The sequence below is a fragment of the Dendrobates tinctorius genome, unplaced genomic scaffold (assembly GCF_039654945.1).
Source record: "Dendrobates tinctorius isolate UK_male_01 unplaced genomic scaffold, ASM3965494v1 ptg000112l, whole genome shotgun sequence".
NCBI classification, from domain to species: Eukaryota; Metazoa; Chordata; class Amphibia; order Anura; family Dendrobatidae; genus Dendrobates; species Dendrobates tinctorius.
Window position 1 is genome coordinate 3,213,250 of NW_027361780.1, and position 21,115 is coordinate 3,234,364.

The 21,115-nt window shown below is 41.7% G+C and overlaps 1 protein-coding gene across 1 annotated transcript in view; it reads right to left on the bottom strand.

Annotated features, from left to right (window-relative positions):
* The window catches only part of VWA3B (von Willebrand factor A domain containing 3B), a 347,179-nt gene that overhangs the window by 136,908 nt on the left and 189,156 nt on the right, over positions 1-21,115 (bottom strand). The window contains exons 22-24 of the mRNA XM_073589743.1: positions 19,554-19,758; positions 3,048-3,162; positions 2,279-2,403 (exon numbers count right to left, since the gene is read on the bottom strand). Of these exons, the coding sequence (XP_073445844.1) occupies positions 2,279-2,403; positions 3,048-3,162; positions 19,554-19,758 (445 nt within the window). The remainder of the gene's footprint in view (positions 1-2,278; positions 2,404-3,047; positions 3,163-19,553; positions 19,759-21,115) is intronic.

Consider the following 21,115-nt stretch of genomic DNA (forward strand, 5'->3'; position numbering starts at 1 on the left):
TAAAGGTGCAAATGCCTGAGCCTCCAGCCTCTCCTTATCTCCTGCTCAGCCCTAAGCTGAACCCTCCACCCTCCACCCAGTGAGTTGTAAAACCACCAAAGCCCACACAGTAATGACAGACAGGGAGAACTCAAACCACACCGCGCCGCAACCTCACAGGACAATACGATAATGTGAACAGGGCAAAACAAAGCACAAATATAGGAAGGCGAAAAGGTAACAACGGATCATACGACACCAGATATGAATTTCTCTCTCCAACACCTCCTCTCCAGACCGGAACCACTTGGCACAAAACACAAGCTATAATCGGCGACGCCCACAGGCCAGCACGACTATTTAAAGACCGTGGGCGTGACCAAACATCCCACCTGATTTCCAGCTAGATTAACCCCAGATAACCTGAGTAAAATCAAGCCGGCGCCACTGAGGCTATAGTGGACGGAGATGGAACTACCACTGCCTGCCGGACGCTGTGGTGTGAACAGCGTCCGACATGACAACTGTAATGCCACTTATTGGAAGTAGCAACCCTAAAAAGCAATGAAGACAAATGTGCTCACAAAGTTTCAAGAATTAGCATTTCTGAAATTAAATGTGGGAAACTCTAGATATAGAAGTAGACATAGTGTTTTTGGACCTTGCAAAAGCAAAATCAACACATAACCAAAAAAATTACGATCCTTAAGTCCAAAATTAGTATGAAAAATTCATAAAAAGTCCTTTATTAAATAGAGACATACAGGTAAGGTTAAAACACCAAAAGTGAAAACAGCAAGGAAAGACACGCACGTATATATTGCTGTATGTATAAATGCATACCTTTATCGGTATATTGCCATTTTGCAGATTTTATTTTTTTCTTGTATTTATTCTGTTGGTTACGTATGTAACCTTTTTCCTGTCTTAATATCTTCTTGTGTATTTTTGTATAATAATAATGTGGTTTCATATTGGCCTGCGGTAGCTGTATGCGCTTTCTATTTATGACTTATAGTCTATGGTATTGTACTTTAGATATTTGCCCACACATAAGCCCTGTTCCTTCATGGCGCTAAGGTTCTGGGCATGCGCGCTGTGCATCACTCGGACGGTGCCCTCCCTTCCTTGTGACGTCGGATCATGTGGGGCCCGCATGTTTCCGGCGCTCGCCTGGATGGGGGGCGCGGTCTAGAGGCGATGGGCAGTCATTGCGCTTATGGAACTTCCGGTTTAAGCGCTATATAATGTAGTCTATTATGGTCCCTAATCATGCCCCCTGAGGAAGGAGCAGGTGCTCCGAAACGTGCATCGGGGAGACGCTTGGACACTGCGCGCTGACGCCTCCTGCCCCCTGTTGCTGCTCGTCTAATTAGGTAGGACAGTTTCCTCTATGAGTTGCCATTGTAATGTCGGTGTCCTCTGGTACTGACTGGTATTCATGTACTGGCGGACACGAACTCTTATAAATTTTCTGATATTTGATGTTGGTTAAAACTCAGGCTACCATTATGTTTTATGATAATGAGTTAAACAGGGGAGTGATTACCTATGACAATCTTCATTATATAAAGGAGGTGTCACGGTGACGTGTCAGCGTCGTCAGCTTTCCTTGCCGTTTTCACTTTTGGTGTTTTAACCTTACCTGTATGTCTCTATTTAATAAAGGACTTTTTATGAATTTTTCATACTAATTTTGGACTTAAGGATCGTAATTTTTTTGGTTATGTGTGTATGTCTATACTGCGATCAGTCCATACTTAGTCCATGATTGTAGTACCAAATTATTGGGGTTTGTTATATTTATTTATATACATTATTTGATTATGACCTTGGTACTTATGTTAAACTGTTTTCTTGCTTAAAAGCAAAATCAAGCATGCATGGGGGAGTCAGGAGAGATAGCGGTCAGCTGAAGCAGCCCACAGTTATTTAAGTTTTAATGGCTGCTTGGCTATCTGTATAAAACCACCTGCCCCACCACAAAGGGAGAGGCTTCGCTTTCTCTACAGTCAACAGTCGCTACATCATGGTACGCCTATGTTGCATCAGATGCTTTTTGTTCTGCATATATTAGTGTTGGTATAGAAAGAGAAGAAAGTATATTTGCGATTATGGTAATTCTGATAACGCAATCACCAGGATTACCACCAGTACAATCTAAAAATATATCACAGTAGCAATGAATATACAGAGAGTAATATATACAAAGGGTAGCAGTATTGTCCTTCCTTCTTAATAATGGAAATTATGTTAAGTATTTGATTAACAGAAGAAAAGAAAATAATAAAACAAACACCTTTAGCGTCGGCCAGGGCATAGCTCCTCCAGTTTGGATTATGAATCTGACAGGGACAACTTCATTTTCTCCTAGCCAGAAATCCACCAGAGCTCTCCTGGAATTAATACTTTTGAGCACAGTGCCTATGTTGAAAAACAAGTTTATTAGAATTTAAAAAAAAAAAATCTTTTACATAATAATATGAATTCAAATGAATACAAAATCTAAATTGCAATTAAAATAATCTGGAAAAATGACCTAAAGCTGCAAACTTTATTTGGCACTGTTGCCGACAATAGAGAATCCATGAGATAGTTGTAGATAGTTCTAGGACTTCTACTATCTTCTAGCCACTGTGGATCCTAAACACTGATTTTACTTTATTTAATCACACTTGTAAAAAGGTGTAGTCCAGTATGTAACAAAATGATATGATAATAACAATAATAATAACAATAATGGACTGTAACTTGCAGCATAAAATCAAAGATAACGACCTGCGATTCAAGTACTTCCACATTTACAAAGCCACAATGGCTGATCCAAGGTTGAAATCTCAAACTAATCTAATACCTGTGGCACTATTTAAAAAAAGTGGCCCATGGTGCTGTAAGTTTTGGTATAGCCATGAGAATGCTTTGTGTAATAAACAGTTAAACTTGGCTACAATGTTTCTGAAGTTTAATAATCAGAAAAGGACATAAAAACTAACGGATAACATAACTGATAAATAACTATTTCCAATATGAAGTCTTGTCTATGTAAATCATATAGTATGATTGACTACCTGCATAGTAAAATCCATCGATCTCAGACCTTGCAATGACTGTCTGACCTCTTAGTGGGTCTAAAAATGTCCTTTTTGACTTCATCTTTAGTGTTTCATTCTCTTCATGGTTAGTCTGTAAAGGAAATACATTTCAGTGATGAAAATGCTTTTTCAGATTTCAGCTTCTAACAGAATCCTCAGTACTCAGACATTGTGGGGTTGTTTCACTTGGGACATACAGCAACCAATATCAACAACATGGAGGATTACAGTAAAGAACTGAAACAAGCCAGATAATTCATACAGTACCTTCCAGAGAGGTACTACATGCACGTACACACTATTAGAGTTATCACAGCGCCATTTCTGCTGTCCCTCTAAGAAAAGCTGCAGCTGTTGATATTACTCCAACTAATTGTTAGTTCCGTGTCTGAACCCCAGTCCTATGCACAATTGTTCACTAGGCTTTGCCTCACTTTTGCTGGGGTGCAGTCCTGTTTAACAGTAATATGGCTGGGACTTGTGGTGCCTGTGTCTTACTGCAGAGTGCTGGCTACCAGTTGTAATTCACTCTCTTCAGTGAGCCTTGGGCAAGACCACATTCCATTTAATCCCCAGCAGTCTGCAGCAAGCTGTGAGCTATACGTTGTACTTCCCCTGGTCTCCTGATTAGTTTAGCTGCTGCCTCTTGAACATTTTACTTATTAGTTCCTGTCCTTGGCTTGTTATTCTGACTACATGATAGCTTCACCATTCTGTCTCTGAAATAAACTTTCTGGTATGGATCTGGCATCACCACTATTTTCTACAAACCCACTCCACCGGCCAGCAGCCACTCAGTGAACATAGCACATTGATCTTTGCGCAAGTCCAGATCCTTGTATAGGGGTTAAATGTTTAAGGCTGGGGTTCCTCTGGGACCTGCTAAACTGAGAGGCTTGTATAAGGGCTCTTCAGGGAAGCCCTATTAGGAGTGGCCAGCCTTCTACATACTGTGGATCATTACAGAAATACAATGAAGGCACAAGTCACACCAACAGCAACTAATGGTGAACAGATACTGTGTTGCATAGACACAATAGGGTGCTAACTATCTTAAAGGGACCATCGTTAGCATGTGATGATGAAATTCAAGGGAATAATAGAAAACTAAGTAACACTATCTAAAAGGGTTGTGCAGCCAGATAAAAATTTCTGGAAAGCAAATTGGTTCCGGGATTGTTCATACAGGAACAGGACAATTGCCCTCCACTGTCTGGGTTGGCACATGAGTAATGGTATACTTACTTGAAGAGGGCTTTTGTCTGGCACAGTTCATTAGCTAAGTCAACCTTCTTTTCAACCATTGCTAATAGAGAGACAGAGAAGTGGGCTGGCTTGGTTAATGAACAGAGCCTGACAGCTAGCCTCCTTCATCACATCACTAGTCACTTGCCGACACAGAAAGAAAGCTCTTTTTCTGTCCCTGAATGAAACTGCAAGAGGAGTGGACCAATGCAGCTGTCATAATGAGTATAAATTAGTAAATGTAATAAATTTGCATTTACAATACACTTTGATTAGAATATCCCTTATAAAACATGGTATATGACACTATCTTCCATTGAAATCACTGGGATCTGCTCATCCAGCACATCCAAAGGGATTTCAGCTCCCACACAAGTTAACCCTGGGTCAGGCGCATCTGTGGTACTCCTGAGTTTAGGCGCAGATTAGAAGCCCGCCTATACTATCTAATTATCTCAATTTCTTAGCTCTAAACAGTAATCAGTGACCTTCATAGGGATGCCTTAAAACAGAGAATACAATATCACAAAATCAGATTTACAAGAAAAAACAAAATATTTAATAACTATAAAACGTAATAAAACAAAAAGTACCCAAATTTCACAACTTATGTCAGTTTTCAGGACATAACTAATACTAAACATTAAAATTAGGAAAAAAATCTTAATTGTAAGTCACTTAGATGCTACTGGAGTCATAATCACTCAGATTCAGACTGTAAAAGTTCAGCTGAAGAAACACATTGGCAGAAAGAAAAGCAAGGTTGGCAAATCATATTATCATACATATATCAGATATTATATTATATGTTTGGGCGCAATGTGCCTGAGAGGCCATTTCTAAGAAAACCCTCTTATTTGTAAGAAAATCCTACTTATTTCTATGAAATATCCAAAAACTTTGCATTATTCATTCATAAAATGAGCAAAATTGGGTTGAAACCCCCCAGAAAGTACGAACTTTCAAAAATGATAACACTGTGGTGCAAGAGCCTGAGAGGCTATGGAGTTAACACCTGCTCTCCACAAGGGTGGCGGTAAAACTGAGTGGGGGGGATTTCGAGAACCACCTAAAGATAGGAAGGTACTGGGTGGGGTGGGACCCCATGCCACCTTGGAGAGCAAGGGGAAACAAAAATGTGTCAGCTGTGCCTGTCAGGCCTATTGCGGCTAAAGCCCTTCTAATGAGTGATGTCATTGCAACACACAGAACAGTCTAAATAGCCATCTTTAAAAGAATGAAGTTAAAATTTTAAAAAAACACACTACATTCATCAATAAACCAAGCAGCAGATGTTCTGAAATAATAGAGGTCTAAGCAGAGATCCCGAATAGAAGCAATTTATCATAAGAACAATGACCTTGAAATACAGCTGTATCAAAGACTGAAGTAGCTGTCAGTTGTTCTTTGTAAGAAATAAAGGTGAGAAAAAATAACCCTAAATATATACAGCAACATAAATCATTTTTTGCTCACTTGCCATAAAACATCTTACAAGGGAACCACCATGGCAGACTTAAAGGGAATCTGTCACCATGAAAAAAGGATCTGAATTGCTATAATGTGTAGATAGCTGATTCAAAATATGTATTTCGTACATTTGAACTCTTTTCCTTCTCTGCAGTAAATATGCAAAAAGGCTGTGCTCTGTTTGCTACTAAAGGGGTTGTCAGGTGTTAAACTAGAATTCTGCAGTCACACTACGTGACTGCAGACTTGTGAATTCTCACAACACGTGCACTGTGTGCTGGGAGGATTCTCTGTGCCGACGGCGGAAGAAATGGTCATGTGATCGCAAGTATGCAATATGCATACTCCAGGCCACATTCCGACTAGACTGTTTCTGGGTTCGCTCAATACACTCGGATTTAGCAAGGCTGCACTCATCTAGTCGGCATGTGGCCCGATCTGCTGCATGCATCACTTAGGAGACACTGAGCCTGCTGTATATACTGCTCTGGCAAAAATGAAGCGACCACTGCAAAATTTTTAGTTTGTCTGATTTTTCTCTTTATAGGTATATTTTTGAGTAAAATGTACGGTAAATTGCTCTTTTTTTTTCTATAAACTACTGACAACATGTCTCCGAATTTCCAAGCACTAAATTTTGTATTTATTTTCAGAAAATGAAAAATGGTCAAAATAACAAAAAATGCAGTGCTTGCAGACCTCAAATAATGCTAAGAGAACAAGTTCATAATCATTTAGAAACAATAGTACTAATGTTTTAACTCAGGAAGAGTTCCGAAATCAATATTTTGGGGAATAACCATGATTTTTAATCACAGCTTTCATGGGTCTTGGCATGCTAACCACCAGTCTTTCACATTGCTTTTGGGTGACCTTATGCCACTCCTGGGACAAAAATGTAAGCAGTTTTTCTTTGTTTGATGGCTTGTGACTATCCATCTTCCTCTTGATTACTTTCCAGAGGTTTTCAATGGGGTTCAGGTCTGGAGATTGGGCTGGCCATGACAGGGATTTCATGTGGTGGTCCATCATCCACACATTGACCTAGCTGTGTGGCATGGCGCATTGTCCTGCTGGAAAAAACAGTCCTCAGAGTTGGGGAACATTGCTTGAGCAGAAGGAAACAACTGTTTTTCCAGGATAACCTTGTATGCGGCTTGATTCATACATCCTTCTCAAAGATTAACCTACCCAATTCCAGCCTTGCTGAAGCATCCCCAAAACATCACCGATCCTCCACCAAATTTCACAGTGGGTGCAAGACACTGTGCCTTGTACGCCTCTCTAGGTCTCCAACTAACCATTAGATGACCAGGTGTTGGGCAAAGCTGAAAATCATACTCAGACGAGATTGCCTTACTCCAGTCCTCTATGGTCCAATCCTTATGGTCTTTGGCAAACTTCAGCCTGGCTCTCCTTTTCTTCTCATTGATGAAAGGCTTTTTTCTAGCTTTACATGACTTGAGCTCTGCCTCTAGGAGCCTGTTACGAACTGTTCTTGCCGTGCACTTCACCTCAGCTTCCATTTGCCATTCCTTTTGTAGGTCACTTGATGTCATCCAGCCGTTGCTGAGTAACATTTGAATAAGATGACGGTCATCTTGGTCAGTGGAGAGTCGTTTCTGCCCTCTGCCGGTCTGTAGCTTTGTTGTCCCCAATGTCTGCTGCTTGTTGTAATGGACTGCCATCTTAGAAATTTTAAGGATGGAGGCAACATGACGTTCACTGTATCCCTCTGCTAGTAAAGCCAGAATTGAGCCCTTCATTTCCTCACTCAAGACTTTTCAATTCCTTTGGCATGGTTAAAAGTTATTTTCTCATTCCTATTACTTTTGGGATATTACTGGCATTTGTTTTGCCATCCAGCTTGACCTAGTGCAAGAGGATTGTGAAGACCACAGCAGGGTTTTTTATACTTTCCTTCATTAAATAAGATTTGTTTCAGGTGATCACCTAATCAGAAGCACATTAAGTAGAATGAGGTGTACTCTGGTTGGAATTCAACTGACACTGGAATGGAATGGCTGTAAGACATGTAGAGAAGCTAATTTTCATAAAACTGTGCAGTGGTCTCTTAATGTTTGCCTCAGCTGTATATATCAAATAGCAGACACTGAGACTGCTGTATATACATCACATAGGAGACACCCAGACTCCTGTATAAACATCACATAGGATACACTGAGTCTCTGCTCTATACATCACATAGGATATACAAAGACTGATGTACATACATCATATAGGAAACACTGAGACTCTGCTGTATATAAATTACATAGGATACACTTACTGAGAATGATGTTAATATGTCACATAGGATTCACTGTGACTGCTGTATACATTTCGAAGGCAAGAACATGACTATAGAACACAGCATGCTAACTCGGACCTCAAAACAAGTCCTGACGCTTGAACTGGCAAGCAACAGATATAATCCAGCATGTGTGTGCTGCACAGGTGTTCAGTACTGAATTTCTTTGAGAGGGGGTGTAATGACCAACGTTGCAGAGGTCGTGACCAGGGCCGTGCAGGTGGGAGACCTGCCAACACCAGCACAAACTTCAATCGGATGTGGGGCCTTGAATGCAAATTTAGCTGAAGTATATTGTAGTGCAGAGACCCGTCTGGTCCGTGCGTGCTAATACATGCTGCCAGCCAATCAGAGGCCAGCAACTGACGTTGGCATGCACGTGACTGGGGGAGCATGGCAGTAACATCATGCGCTTCAGTTGCTTGCACACTGAAATTAACTGCCGGCTTCAGAAGAGGACACCGCGCGGCAGGGGAGCAGATGGGAGTTGAGTATAATTGTTTTTTTGTTTTTTTAAATGAAGAGCGACAGAATGGGGGACATATACCAGGATGGGGAATACAGTTGGTACGGAAGTATTCAGACCCCTTTTAATTTTTCACTCTTTGTTTCATTGCAGTCATTTGGTAAATTCAAAAAAGTTCATTTTTTTCTCATTAATGTACACGCTGGACTCCATCTTGACTGAAAAAAAAACAGAAATGTAAAAATTTTTGCAAATTTATTAAAAAGAAACTGAAATATCACATGGTCATAAGTATTCAGACCCTTTGCTCAGTATTGAGTACAAGCACCCTTTTGAGCTAGTACAGCCCTGATCAACCACAAAAGAGCAAAAAACAGTATAACATGCCAGTAGAATTAATAAGTCTTTATTCAAAATAGACTAATGATAGAAAATAGTATACAAAATACAATTTCAAGGTCACTACAAAAAATACAATAGGAGTAAACAAGGCCAGAAGCCTGACCTACTAATCATGTGGAACCGTGCCCATTGTAATTCACAGGAATAGCCAAAAAATTAATTAGCATTTACTTAATGTCAGCTATCAGTACACAATAGGTACTGTTGTGTTGCCTATGAATGGCTGCTGTGATAATAAAGAGTTAATCCGGGCACTAACATGTAAATTGTGGTCTGCTAATGCGGTCCTCCACAAGCGCCCCAACGCGCGTTTCATCCCTTCGTCGTTCGCCTGCTGACAAAGGGACGAAACGCACGTTGGGGCGCTTGTGGAGAGAACATAATAATCTGAACAGTATGGGAAAAACTGCACATTTGATAGAAACAACCCAAGGAGAACCAGCAGTCAAAAGATCCATAAAATGTAATATTTTATTGAATAATGTTTAAAAAAACATATATATATATATATAATATGGACATACAGTGTATTGATAGGGAGGTGTTATGATTGAGTCACCGTAGGAGGCAAAAATAGAAATACTAGCTAAGTCCAGAAAACCAGAGAAGTTAGCAGCTATCGGATTGCAGACCCCTGAACCTATCAACACAACTAGCAGTAGCTGTGGGGGGCTCCTACGATGCCCTAGGCCCCTCGATCACAGCCGCAGGACTACATAGCCTAAAGACAGAAAGGGAAATCTAAACTGCCCCAGAGCAGACCCCAAAGCAAAAGGCAGCCCCCCACATATAATGACGGTGAAGCAAGAAGAAAGAACAAAACACAGACAGAAAGATAGACTGAGCAAAGATGGGGCCCACGCTAGCTTAGATAGGAAAGGACAGGAAGGCTGCTGTCTGCAATCCGTGAAAAACCCTATGAAAATAAGAGCCAACAAACTGACAGTAAAAAGGCCCTGAAGATGCTAGGCTTCAAAAAAGCTATGTCAGTACTCAGGAATATTCTGAAGACAGAGCAACAGGCAAAAGGAGATTCAGCTCACCCCAGCAGGGAATGGCAGAATCCAGAAAAGCAAGGAAAACAAAACACTAATGCAAAAAGGCAAAGCAGAAATCTTAGCTTTAGATGAGCAGGAATCAGACTGGTTTCCTAGAAGTCCACAGAGAAATCACCCGCAGGCCAGAAGGGCGTCGGCAGCCTTATATCCAGTCATTAACTCCACTCAGCCAGTCATCATCATCAGCCCCAGGTGTTTGACAATCAGGCTCACTACCTTTCTTCACCAGAAGAGGGAGTTCCTCGGGCCTCAGTAGTGAAGGGGAAAATGAACTCACAACAGTACCTCCCCCATGAGGAGGGGTCACCGAACCCTCAACCACGCCACCAGGGCGATCAGGGTGAGCCCGATGAAAGGCACGCACCAATCTTTTGGCATGAATATCAGAGGCAGAGACCCAGGAATTATCCTCCTGACCATAACCCTTCCACTTAACCAAATACTGGAGTCTCCGTCTAGCCAGACGGGAATCCAGTACTTTCTCTACCTCATATTCCATGTTACCTTCAACCAATACAGGGTCTGGAGGTGCAGCCCCGGAACAACAGGTTCAACAAACCTCTTCAACAAAGATTTATGGAACACATTATGGATTTTAAATGTGACAGGAAGAGCCAAACAAAAGGAGACCGGATTAATAATCTCCAAAATCTTGTAAGGTCCAATAAATCTAGGCTTAAACTTAGGAGAAGCCACCTTCATAGCAATATTTTTTGATGATAACCACACCATATCACCAACCTTAAATTGGGGACCAATGGTCCTATGTCAGTTGGAAAACCGCTGGGCCTTTTCCTGGGAGAGAGAACTTATCCACCACTTGGTCCCAGATCTGGTGCATTCTCTCCACCACAGTGTCAACCCCTGGGCAGGCAGAGGGCTCCACCTGCCCTGAAGAAAATCGAGGATGAAACCCAAAGTTACAAAAAAAAGGAGACATCAAAGTGGCAGAACTAGCTCTATTATTTAAAGCAAATTCGGCCAAGGGCAAAAATGAAACCCAATCATCCTGATCAGCAGAAATAAAACATCTCAAATATGACTCCAAGGTCTGGTTTGTTCTCTCTGTCTGCCCATTGGTCTGAGGGTGAAAAGCAGAGGAGGACAACTGAATTCCCAGCTTGGAACAGAAAGTTCTCCAAAATCTAGACACAAACTGGACTCCTCTGTCAGATACAATGTTCTCAGGAATCCCGTAAATACGAACCACCGGTTGTAAAAACAGGGGCACCAATTCAGAGGAAGACGGCAACTTAGGGAGTGGTACAAGATGAACCATCTTAGAGAACCTATCACAAATCACCCAAATAACAGTCATCCTTTGAGAGACAGGCATATCAGAGATGAAATCCATTGAAATATGGGTCCATGGCCTCTTGGGGACAGGCAAAGGCATCAACAACCCACTAGAGCGAGAACACGATTTAGACCGGGAGCACGTCCCACAGGACTGCACAAAATTCCTGACATCACGAGACAAGGAGGGCCACCAAAAAGACCGACTCACCAGATCTCTAGTACCAAAAATACCTGGATGACCAGCCAAAGCAGAGCAATGAACTTCAGACATCACTCTCTTCTTCCACTGGTCAGGAACATACAACTTTCCACTGGGACAACGCTCAGGTTTGTCCTCCTGGAACTCTTCCAGAGCACGTCTCAAATCGGGCGAGATGGCAGAAAGAACTACCCCTTCGCCTAAGATGGTAGCAGGCTTGGTCACCACAGGAGAATCAGCAAAGAAGCTCCTAGAGAGGGCGTCAGCCTTGACATTCTTAGCTCCAGGAAGAAAAGAAACCACAAAATCAAAACGTGTAAAAAACAAGGCCCACCTAGCCTGTCTAGGGTTCAAGCGCTTCGCCGACTCTAGGTAAATCAAATTCTTGCGGTCAATGAGGACCACGACTTGATGCTTAGCTCCCTCCAATATGTATATATATTAAAACTTAACTTTTAATCTTAAATTAAAAACTGTATATTGCAAATTAGGGTGCCAAAAAAAAAAAAACATAACGTGATAGTGCCCGTGCAAACGTGCCCATAAAAACAAATTATAATGAGACGCCTTCTATTGTCCAGATATGGGCGGATTATTTTTCCCTCTCTTTAGTGTCTAAATATGGCCAGGTATTAATAATACAGAGCCCTAGCCATAGATCATCTCAGCATATGCAGCGACACTTTTTTTTAGAGGTTTTCTTGGGTGACTAAAACATATATGCGCTCTTGTAAGAGAGGCCCCCAGTCTTAACATATCTTCATGTCTGCATTCATCTGGACGGCCTTAGTCCAACACCGTTCTCCCATATACAAGCATCAGTGTATAGGCCTAATACACATGAGATGAGTATAAGGACATATTAATAATGCACCATGGGAGTATTTAATATGCAGTAATATTGTGGAATATGAGGCATTACACTATACTGGACTCCATGGGTGCTATATATTGTTCATTTTGACCTGTAAAATATGCGGATGTAATTTAAATATATCTGATTTGGAGAAATAGATATTCCTTTATGATTCGCTTTCTAACGGTAATTGTTCACAATGTTTGAAATGGGAACAGGAATTATAATAATGTTTTAGTCACCCAAGAAAACCTCTAAAAAAAGTGTCGCTGCATATGCTGAGATGATCTATGGCTAGTGCTCTGTATTATTAATACCTGGCCATATTTAGACACTAAAGAGAGGGAAAAATAATCCGCCCATATCTGGACAATAGAAGGCGTCTCATTATAATTTGTTTTTATGGGCACGTTTGCACGGGCACTATCACGTTATGTTTTTTTTTTTTTGGCACCCTAATTTGCAATATACAGTTTTTAATTTAAGATTAAAAGTTAAGTTTTAATATATATACATATATGTCCATACCAATTTGCTATTTACACCTTTGATCGGTATTGGTAAAGTAGACCCCCGCTTGTATATATTAGCTCCCTCCAACCAATGTCTCCACTCCTCAAATGCCCATTTCATGGCTAACAGTTCCCGATTCCCCACATCATAGTTACGTTCAGATGGAGAGAACTTTCGGGAAAAGAAAGCACAGGGATTCATTTTAGAAGTTACAGGATCCTTTTGGGACAAAACAGCTCCTGCACCAATCTCAGAAGCATCCACCTCTACCTGGAACGGAAGTGAGACATCAGGTTGCCGCAAAACCGGGGCGGAGGTGAATCTTCGCTTCAGCTCCTGAAAGGAAGAAACAGCCTCCGGAGACCAATTTTACACATCAGCACCCTTCTTAGTCAAATCAGTCAATGGTTTGGCAATACTAGAAAATTTTGCTATAAATTTCCGATAAAAATTAGCAAAACCCAAAAACTTCTGGAGGGCCTTCAAAGAAGTGGGCTGAACCCAATCGTAAATGGCCTGTACCTTGGCCGGGTCCATTTCAATAGTTGACGGGGACAAAATAAATCCCAAAAAAGAAATTCTCTGTACTCCAAAAAGGCATTTATATCCTTTGACATACAGGGAATTCTCCCTCAAGATCCGGAACACAGTCCGAATATGTTCCACATGAGAATCCCAATCCTTGGAGAAGATCAAAATATCATCCAGATAGATAATCAAAAATTTATCGACAAAATCTCAGAAAATATCGTTCATGAAGCACTGGAAGACAGAAGGGGCATTAGTGAGCCCAAAAGGCATCACCAGGTACTCAAAATGTCCCTCCGGAGTATTAAACGCCGTCTTCCATTCATCCCCATGCTTAATGCGAATAAGATTATACGCCCCCCTGAGGTCAAGCTTGGTAAACCAGCAAGCACCTTTAACTCTGGAGAATAGATCAGAAATCAGGGGTAACGGATACTGATATTTAACAGTAATTTTGTTGAGAGCACGATAATCAATACAAGGTCTTAATGATCCATCCTTTTTGGCTGCAAAAAAAACCCGGCACCTAAGGGTGACGAGGATGGTCTAACATGACCCTTCTCCAACGTCTCCTTAATATAGGATCGCATAGCCTCGTGCTCGGGTACAGATAAATTGAAGAGCCGACCCTTGGGAAATTTACACCCCGGGCTCAGTTCAATAGCACAGTCATAACTCCTAAGAGGAGGCAGAGACGCAGACTCATTCTCACTAAATAAATCATAAAAGTCCGCCAAATAATCAGGAACATCATGCGACTGAGGAGAGGTGGAAAACACCGGAGCCTCACTAAAGGCACACCGACAACCCCAACTCACCACAGACACAGATTTCCAATCCAAAACTGGATTATGAATTTGTAACCAGGGAAACCCCAGAACAATAGTATCATGCAGATTATGTAACACCAAAAACCTGCAATTTTCTTGATGGAAAACTGAGGTTTATTTTTAGCTAAAGTAGTATCAATCCCCCTCAAAGGGATAGGCGTCTGCATAGGTGTCATCGGAAATCCACAACGTTTAGCAAAATCCAAGTCCATTAGGTTTAGAGCTGCTCCCGAATCCACAAAAGCCTTGGCGGAAAATGTGGACAGGGAGCAGATCAGAGTAATAGCCAGAAGAAACTTAGGTTGAACACCACCAACAGAAAACGTGTGTGCAAAGCATTTCTCGCGTTTAGGACAGACAGAAATAATATGCGAGGCATCTCCACAGAAAAAACACAACTTATTACGCCTTCTGAACTCCTGACGCTGCTCTCTGGAAAAAACTCTATCACATTGCATAGGTTCAGACATCTGTTCAACAGGTGGCAACACCTCTCGTGCAGCTCTGCGTTCGCGTAAACGCCGATCAACCTGAATGGCTAAAGACATAGAATCGTCAAGACCAGAGGGAACAGGAAATCCCACCATAGTATCTTTTATGGCTTCTGACAACCCCTTCCGAAAGAGAGCAGCCAAGGCATTATCATTCCAGGAAGTACTGCCCACTTTCGGAATTTTTGACAGTACAATTCTGCAGAATCACGACCCTGGTTCAATGCCAGCAGGGTCTTTTCAGCCTGATCAATGGCATTAGGTTCGTCATACAACAACCCCAAGGCCTGAAAAAATGCGTTCACATTAGTCAGAATAGGATCATCTGGTTTCAAAGAAAACGCCCAATCCTGGGGATCGCCACGCAGCAAAGAGATGACAATTTTAACCTGCTGCGCGGAGCTCCCTGACGAGTTAGGCTTCAAGGCAAAAAATAATTTACAATTATTTTTGAAATTCAAAAATTTATACCGATCCCCAAAAAATACATCAGGTGTAGGAATCTTTGGTTCAGCAGCATGTGAATGAGCAAGGTAGGCGGAAATTCCCCGCACTTCCGCAGCGAGCTGCTCCACACGATCAGACAATTGCTTTATCTCCATTGAGAGAAAAAAAAAATTCCCCCTACGGCCTCAGAGATACAGAGGAAAAAATATACACATTTTTTTTTTTTTTTATACAATTCTTTCCTGCTATTGAGTACCCTAGAATCTGCGGTATGGCGGGTGATTCTGTTATGATTGAGTCACCGTAGGAGGCAAAAATAGAAATGCTAGCTAAGTCCAGAAAACCAGAGAAGTTGGCAGCTATCGGATTGCAGACCCCTGAACCTATCAACACAACTAGCAGTAGCCGTGGGGGCTTCCTACGATGTCCTAGGCCCCTCGATCACAGCCGGAGGACTACATAGCCTAAAGACAGAAAGGGAAATCTAAACTGCCCCAGAGCAGACCCCAAAGCAAAAGGCAGCCCCCCACATATAATGACGGTGAAGCAAGAAGAAAGAACAAAACACAGACAGAAAGATAGACTGAGCAAAGATGGGGCCCACGCTAGCTTAGATAGGAAAGGACAGGAAGGCTGCTGTCTGCAATCCGTGAAAAACCCTATGAAAATAAGAGCCAACAAACTGACAGTAAAAAGGCCCTGAAGACGCTAGGCTTCAAAAAAGCTATGTCAGTACTCAGGAATATTCTGAAGACAGAGCAACAGGCAAAAGGAGATTCAGCTCACCCCAGCAGGGAATGGCAGAATCCAGAAAAGCAAGGAAAATAAAACACTAATGCAAAAAGGCAAAGCAGAAATCTTAGCTTTAGATGAGCAGGAATCAGACTGGTTTCCTAGAAGTCCACAGAGAAATCACCCGCAGGCCAGAAGGGCGTCGGCAGCCTTATATCCAGTCATTAACTCCATTCAGCCAGTCATCATCATCAGCCCCAGGTGTTTGACAATCAGGCTCACTACCTTTCTTCACCAGAAGAGGGAGTTCCTCGGGCCTCAGTAGTGAAGGGGAAAATGAACTCACAACAGGGAGGAACAGCAAATACGGACATAAAGTGGTCATAGGACCAGCCACACTGCAAACACAGCACCAGGAAACGGCAATGATGAAATAGTTACAAGATACTGATAATAAGTCAGAGACACATAGAAAAATAATGATCTTATAGCAAGGAGTATTAAGGAAACATCACCATGTAGCAAGTGCTACTGCCCTTCTATAGACTACAAAGTTCCCTGATAGTTAGAAACATACATTGTAACTTAACCGATGCTCAAAGAGCATCACAAATGAAATAGCTAATAGCTACATTCGTGTACCTGGAAACAGTGGTGGCAGTGGGGCGCCCCCTGAGGAAGGAGTCCTTTGGCTCCGAAACGCGCGTCGGGGACTGGATCGACCCCACTGCCACCATTGTTTCCAGGTACACGAATGTAGCTATTAGCTATTTCATTTGCGATGCTCTTTGAGCATCGGTTAAGTTACAATGTATGTTTCTAACTATCAGGGAACTTTGTAGTCTATAGAAGGGCAGTAGCACTTGCTACATGGTGATGTTTCCTTAATACTCCTTGCTATAAGATCATTATTTTTCTATGTGTCTCTGACTTATTATCAGTATCTTGTAACTATTTCATCATTGCCGTTTCCTGGTGCTGTGTTTGCAGTGTGGCTGGTCCTATGACCACTTTATGTCCGTATTTGCTGTTCCTCCCTATCAATACACTGTATGTCCATATTATATATATATGTTTTTTTAAACATTATTCAATAAAATATTACCTTTTATGGATCTTTTGACTGCTGGTTCTCCTTAGGTTGTTTCCATTAGTCTACTTTGAATAAAGGCTTATTAATTCTACTGGCATGTTATACTGTTTTTTGCTCTTTTGTGGTTGATCATTGTGGAGAGTTGTGCCATTTTTCTATCTTATGGGTTTTCGTGCTATATAGTACAGCCATGAGTCAGCTGGTTGCTATTGACGGCAATAAGAAATTTAGTTTAACTTAATTTCCGGCAATATATCTTTTTATGGCGGTCATTATGGGATCATCATTAGCCATGATCGCTGTTAGCACCATGTCACGGCAGTAACTTGCATGCCTCCTCAGCACTGTTCCATCAGCATTTGGTTTCCCTTTGGTTTTAGGGATGCTTGGCCGGTCTCTGTAGGAGTTTAGCCCTGCTGTGTCCTGCAGAGATTAGGTTCCCTAGTCTAGCCCGTGCCACTAGGGCTATATTAGGCAGCTCCTGTCACCACTCTTTGCCTGAAAGTTGGTTCTTAGTGTGCTAGCACCTTATTTACTCATATCTATGCATTCTGTCTCCTGTTAATGACTCAGCCTGTTTACCTGTAGGAGGGTGGACTAATATGTGGACTAATCTGACTGTAAATAGTTAAAATATATATATATATATGGGTCATGTGACATGCATCTCTGTAACTATATGTGTAACTGTATTAGTATGTCTCATATTGTTATAAATGCATGGGTACTGTTTATAAGAAAGTCAGCTAGGAACAGTGGAGTTCAGAACCCAGCCATTAGGGGGAGACATAACACCAGGTAAGGTCTGAGAACAGTCTGGAAGGTGGGCGTAGCAAGTAGGGGATTTCCTGACTCAGACGATAAAAGGGCGGTTTTCCCAGACCTAGAGAGCTCAGAGAGGGGGTGGCCCCTGGAAGACAGCTGCAAGAGAGAAGAGCCTGGGGTACCAAATTGTTGGAGAGCTGCACACTGAAGGGAAGTAGGTGTAGCTGCGGGTGGATGGGCCGAGTAAGTGATCGCTGTGGCCGGTGGCCTAGGGCAGGCACAGTGAAACAGGCTGAAAAGACGTTGCACCGGGAAAGCAGAGGAGGGAAGGAGGAGACATGTAACAGGTAACCAGGCAGGTGTATGGAAGCTGTCCGAAAGGTTGCTGTGTTCTGGAGAAGAATAAACCGTTTTTGTATGAAGCACTCCTGGCTCTGGACTCCAGTCTTATCGCTCATCGGGGAAAGGATCGGGGACTGCATCAGGAGTACGGAGTGTGCTGTAGGGACCACCCCCCGGTCAGCACACGCACTACATACCCGCTGTTTAACTTCAACATCTTTTACTCTCGCTTTGTACTGTGAACCCATGCTACCTGCTCCAACCTTGGACTGTCTGACTACACCTCTGCCTCACCCTCCTGTACCTCGTACCTGCAGCTCTGACCCTCCGGTCAGCTGCTGCATTCCCGGACACTGCCCTGGAGTGGTACCTGGTGTCTACCCGCAGCCAAGCCTATCCTCACCATCAGAGGCCCTAGTGAAGACCAAGTAGACACTTAGTCAAGCCCCTCCAGAGTAAGACCATCCCGTTGCGCAGAGGGCGCCCACCCACCAGGGCTACACACCGATTGTGGCATTTTAACAAGTGTGCTATCCCTATGGTTGCCATGGCACCAGCTTTAGAGATCTGTTAGGCCCTACCATATGTCAGGTGTCAACACAGACAGATCTGATGCCCTGAAGTACAGAAGTAATGCAGTGCGTTAGAGCAGTGATCAGACCATTGTACAAGTCCCATAGTGAAGATGAGCAAAAAAGTAAAAAAATAAACCAAATTTGTAAAAATGTAAAAATAATAGAAGAAAACAAATTTTTTGGGGAAAAAACTTTTGTCCCTAAAAATGCAGTTAATATGTAAAAATGTCCCCCCCAAAAATTACATATTATTGGTATTGTTGCATCCCTAACTATAAAACTGACACATTACTTATCCTGAACAATGAACACCATAAATAAAATAAACAAAATACATGCCAAAAACGTAGCTTTTTCATTGTACTGACACCCAAAAAAGGGAACACAAAGCAATCAACATAAATGTAAACTTACTGTATATTGCAAAAAAGAACCTCTCACATAGCTTTGCCTGTGGCAAAATATAAAAGTCACAGCTCTCAGAATACGGTGATGCAAAAACAAATATTTTGCAAAAAGAAAAAAATGTTACTGTGCAAAAGTGGCATAAATTTACTACCGCAATAACAAAGATAAAGGTTAGCTCAGGAGCAGCTTAACAATGAAACCCAAAAAACAATTTTGGATTTGCGGTTTTCTTTTCTATTCCAAACAAAAATATTTTTTACGTTTTTAAATATATTATATGGTATATAATTATAACATAAAACAAAAAACTAATCTCACAAAAATCAAGCCCCTATGTGTTAGGTTATTGATTGAAAAATAAAAGAGTGATGGTTCTTGGACGGCACGGATGTCATTTTACTTCACATCGTATGTTCATATTTTCACTCTTTGTAAGAGATCTTGGATGTTACCTGTGTATCTGAATTTTCAGCCTGAGTTGTTTTCTTGGTGGTTTCCTGCAGATCCAGAGCTTGCTGGAAATACGTTTTTCCTGCTCGTATCTCTTCTTCTAGTAACATTACATCGTCAGCAGATACAGGCCATCCTAGTCTGTCTAAAGCTTGGTGGAGGGCTTCTTTATTATCCAAGTATGAGATTGGAACATCACTGTCAAAGCTTTTACCAGAAATAGACATAACTTTAAAATAACATTTGACACACTTAATGTTACTCATGAAAACACCTCTGCTATCTGTGATATGATGTGTTCAACATACCATAAGGTTACATGGTAACACAAACCCCACTCATTCATAAATAATTACACATGACACCAACAAAACGTGGAATAAAATGGCAGTGACGTTTATTTTTGAGTTACGGTCATGGCCAAAAGTATTGACACCCCTGCAATTCTGTCAGATAATACTCAGTTTCTTCCTGAAAATGATTGCAAACACAAATTCTTTGTTATTATCTTCATTTAATTTGTCTTAAATGAAAAAACACAAAAAGAATTGTCCTAAAGCCAAATTGGATATAATTCCACACCAAACATAACAAAGAGGGTGGACAAAAGTATTGGCACTGTTCGAAAAATCATGTGATGCTTCTCTAATTTGTGTAATTAACAGCACCTATAACTTACCTGTGGCACCTAACAGGTGTTGGCAATAACTAAATCACACTTGCAGCCAGTTGACATGGATTAAAGTTGACTCAACCTCTGTCCTGTGTCCTTGTGTGTACCACATTGAGCACGGAGAAAAGAAAGAAGACCAAAGAACTGTCTGAGGACTTGAGAAACCAAATTGTGAGGAAGCATGAGCAATCTCAAGGCTACAAGTCCATCTCCAAATACCTGAATGTTCCTGTGTCTACCGTGCGCAGTGTCATCAAGAAGTTTAAAGCCCATGGCACTGTGGCTAACCTCCCTAGATGTGGACGGAAAAGAAAAATTGACAAGAGATTTCAAAGCAAGATTGTGCGGATGTTGGATAAAGAACCTCCACTAACATCCAAACAAGTTCAAGCTGCCCTGCAGTCCGAGGGTACAACGGTGTCAACCTGTACTATCCGTCGGCATCTGAATGAAAAGGGACTGTATGGTAGGAGACCCAGGAAGACTCCACTTCTTACCCCGAGACATAAAAAAGCCAGGCTGGAGCTTGCCAAAACTTACCTGAAAAAGCCTAAAACATTTTGTTAGAATGTTCTCTGGTCAGATGAGACAAAAGTAGAGCTTTTAGGGCAAAAGCATCAACATAGAGTTTACAGGAGAAAAAAGAGGCATTCAAAGAAAAGTACACGGTCCCTACAGTCAAACATGGCGGAGGTTCCCTGATGTTTTGGGGTTGCTTTGCTGCCTCTGGCACTGGACTGCTTGACCGTGTGCATGGCATTATGAAGTCAGAAGACTACCAACAAATTTTGCAGCATAATTTAGGGCCCAGTGTGAGAAAGCTGGGTCTACCTCAGAGGTCATGGGTCTTCCAGCATGACAATAACCCAAAACACACTTCAAAAAGCACTA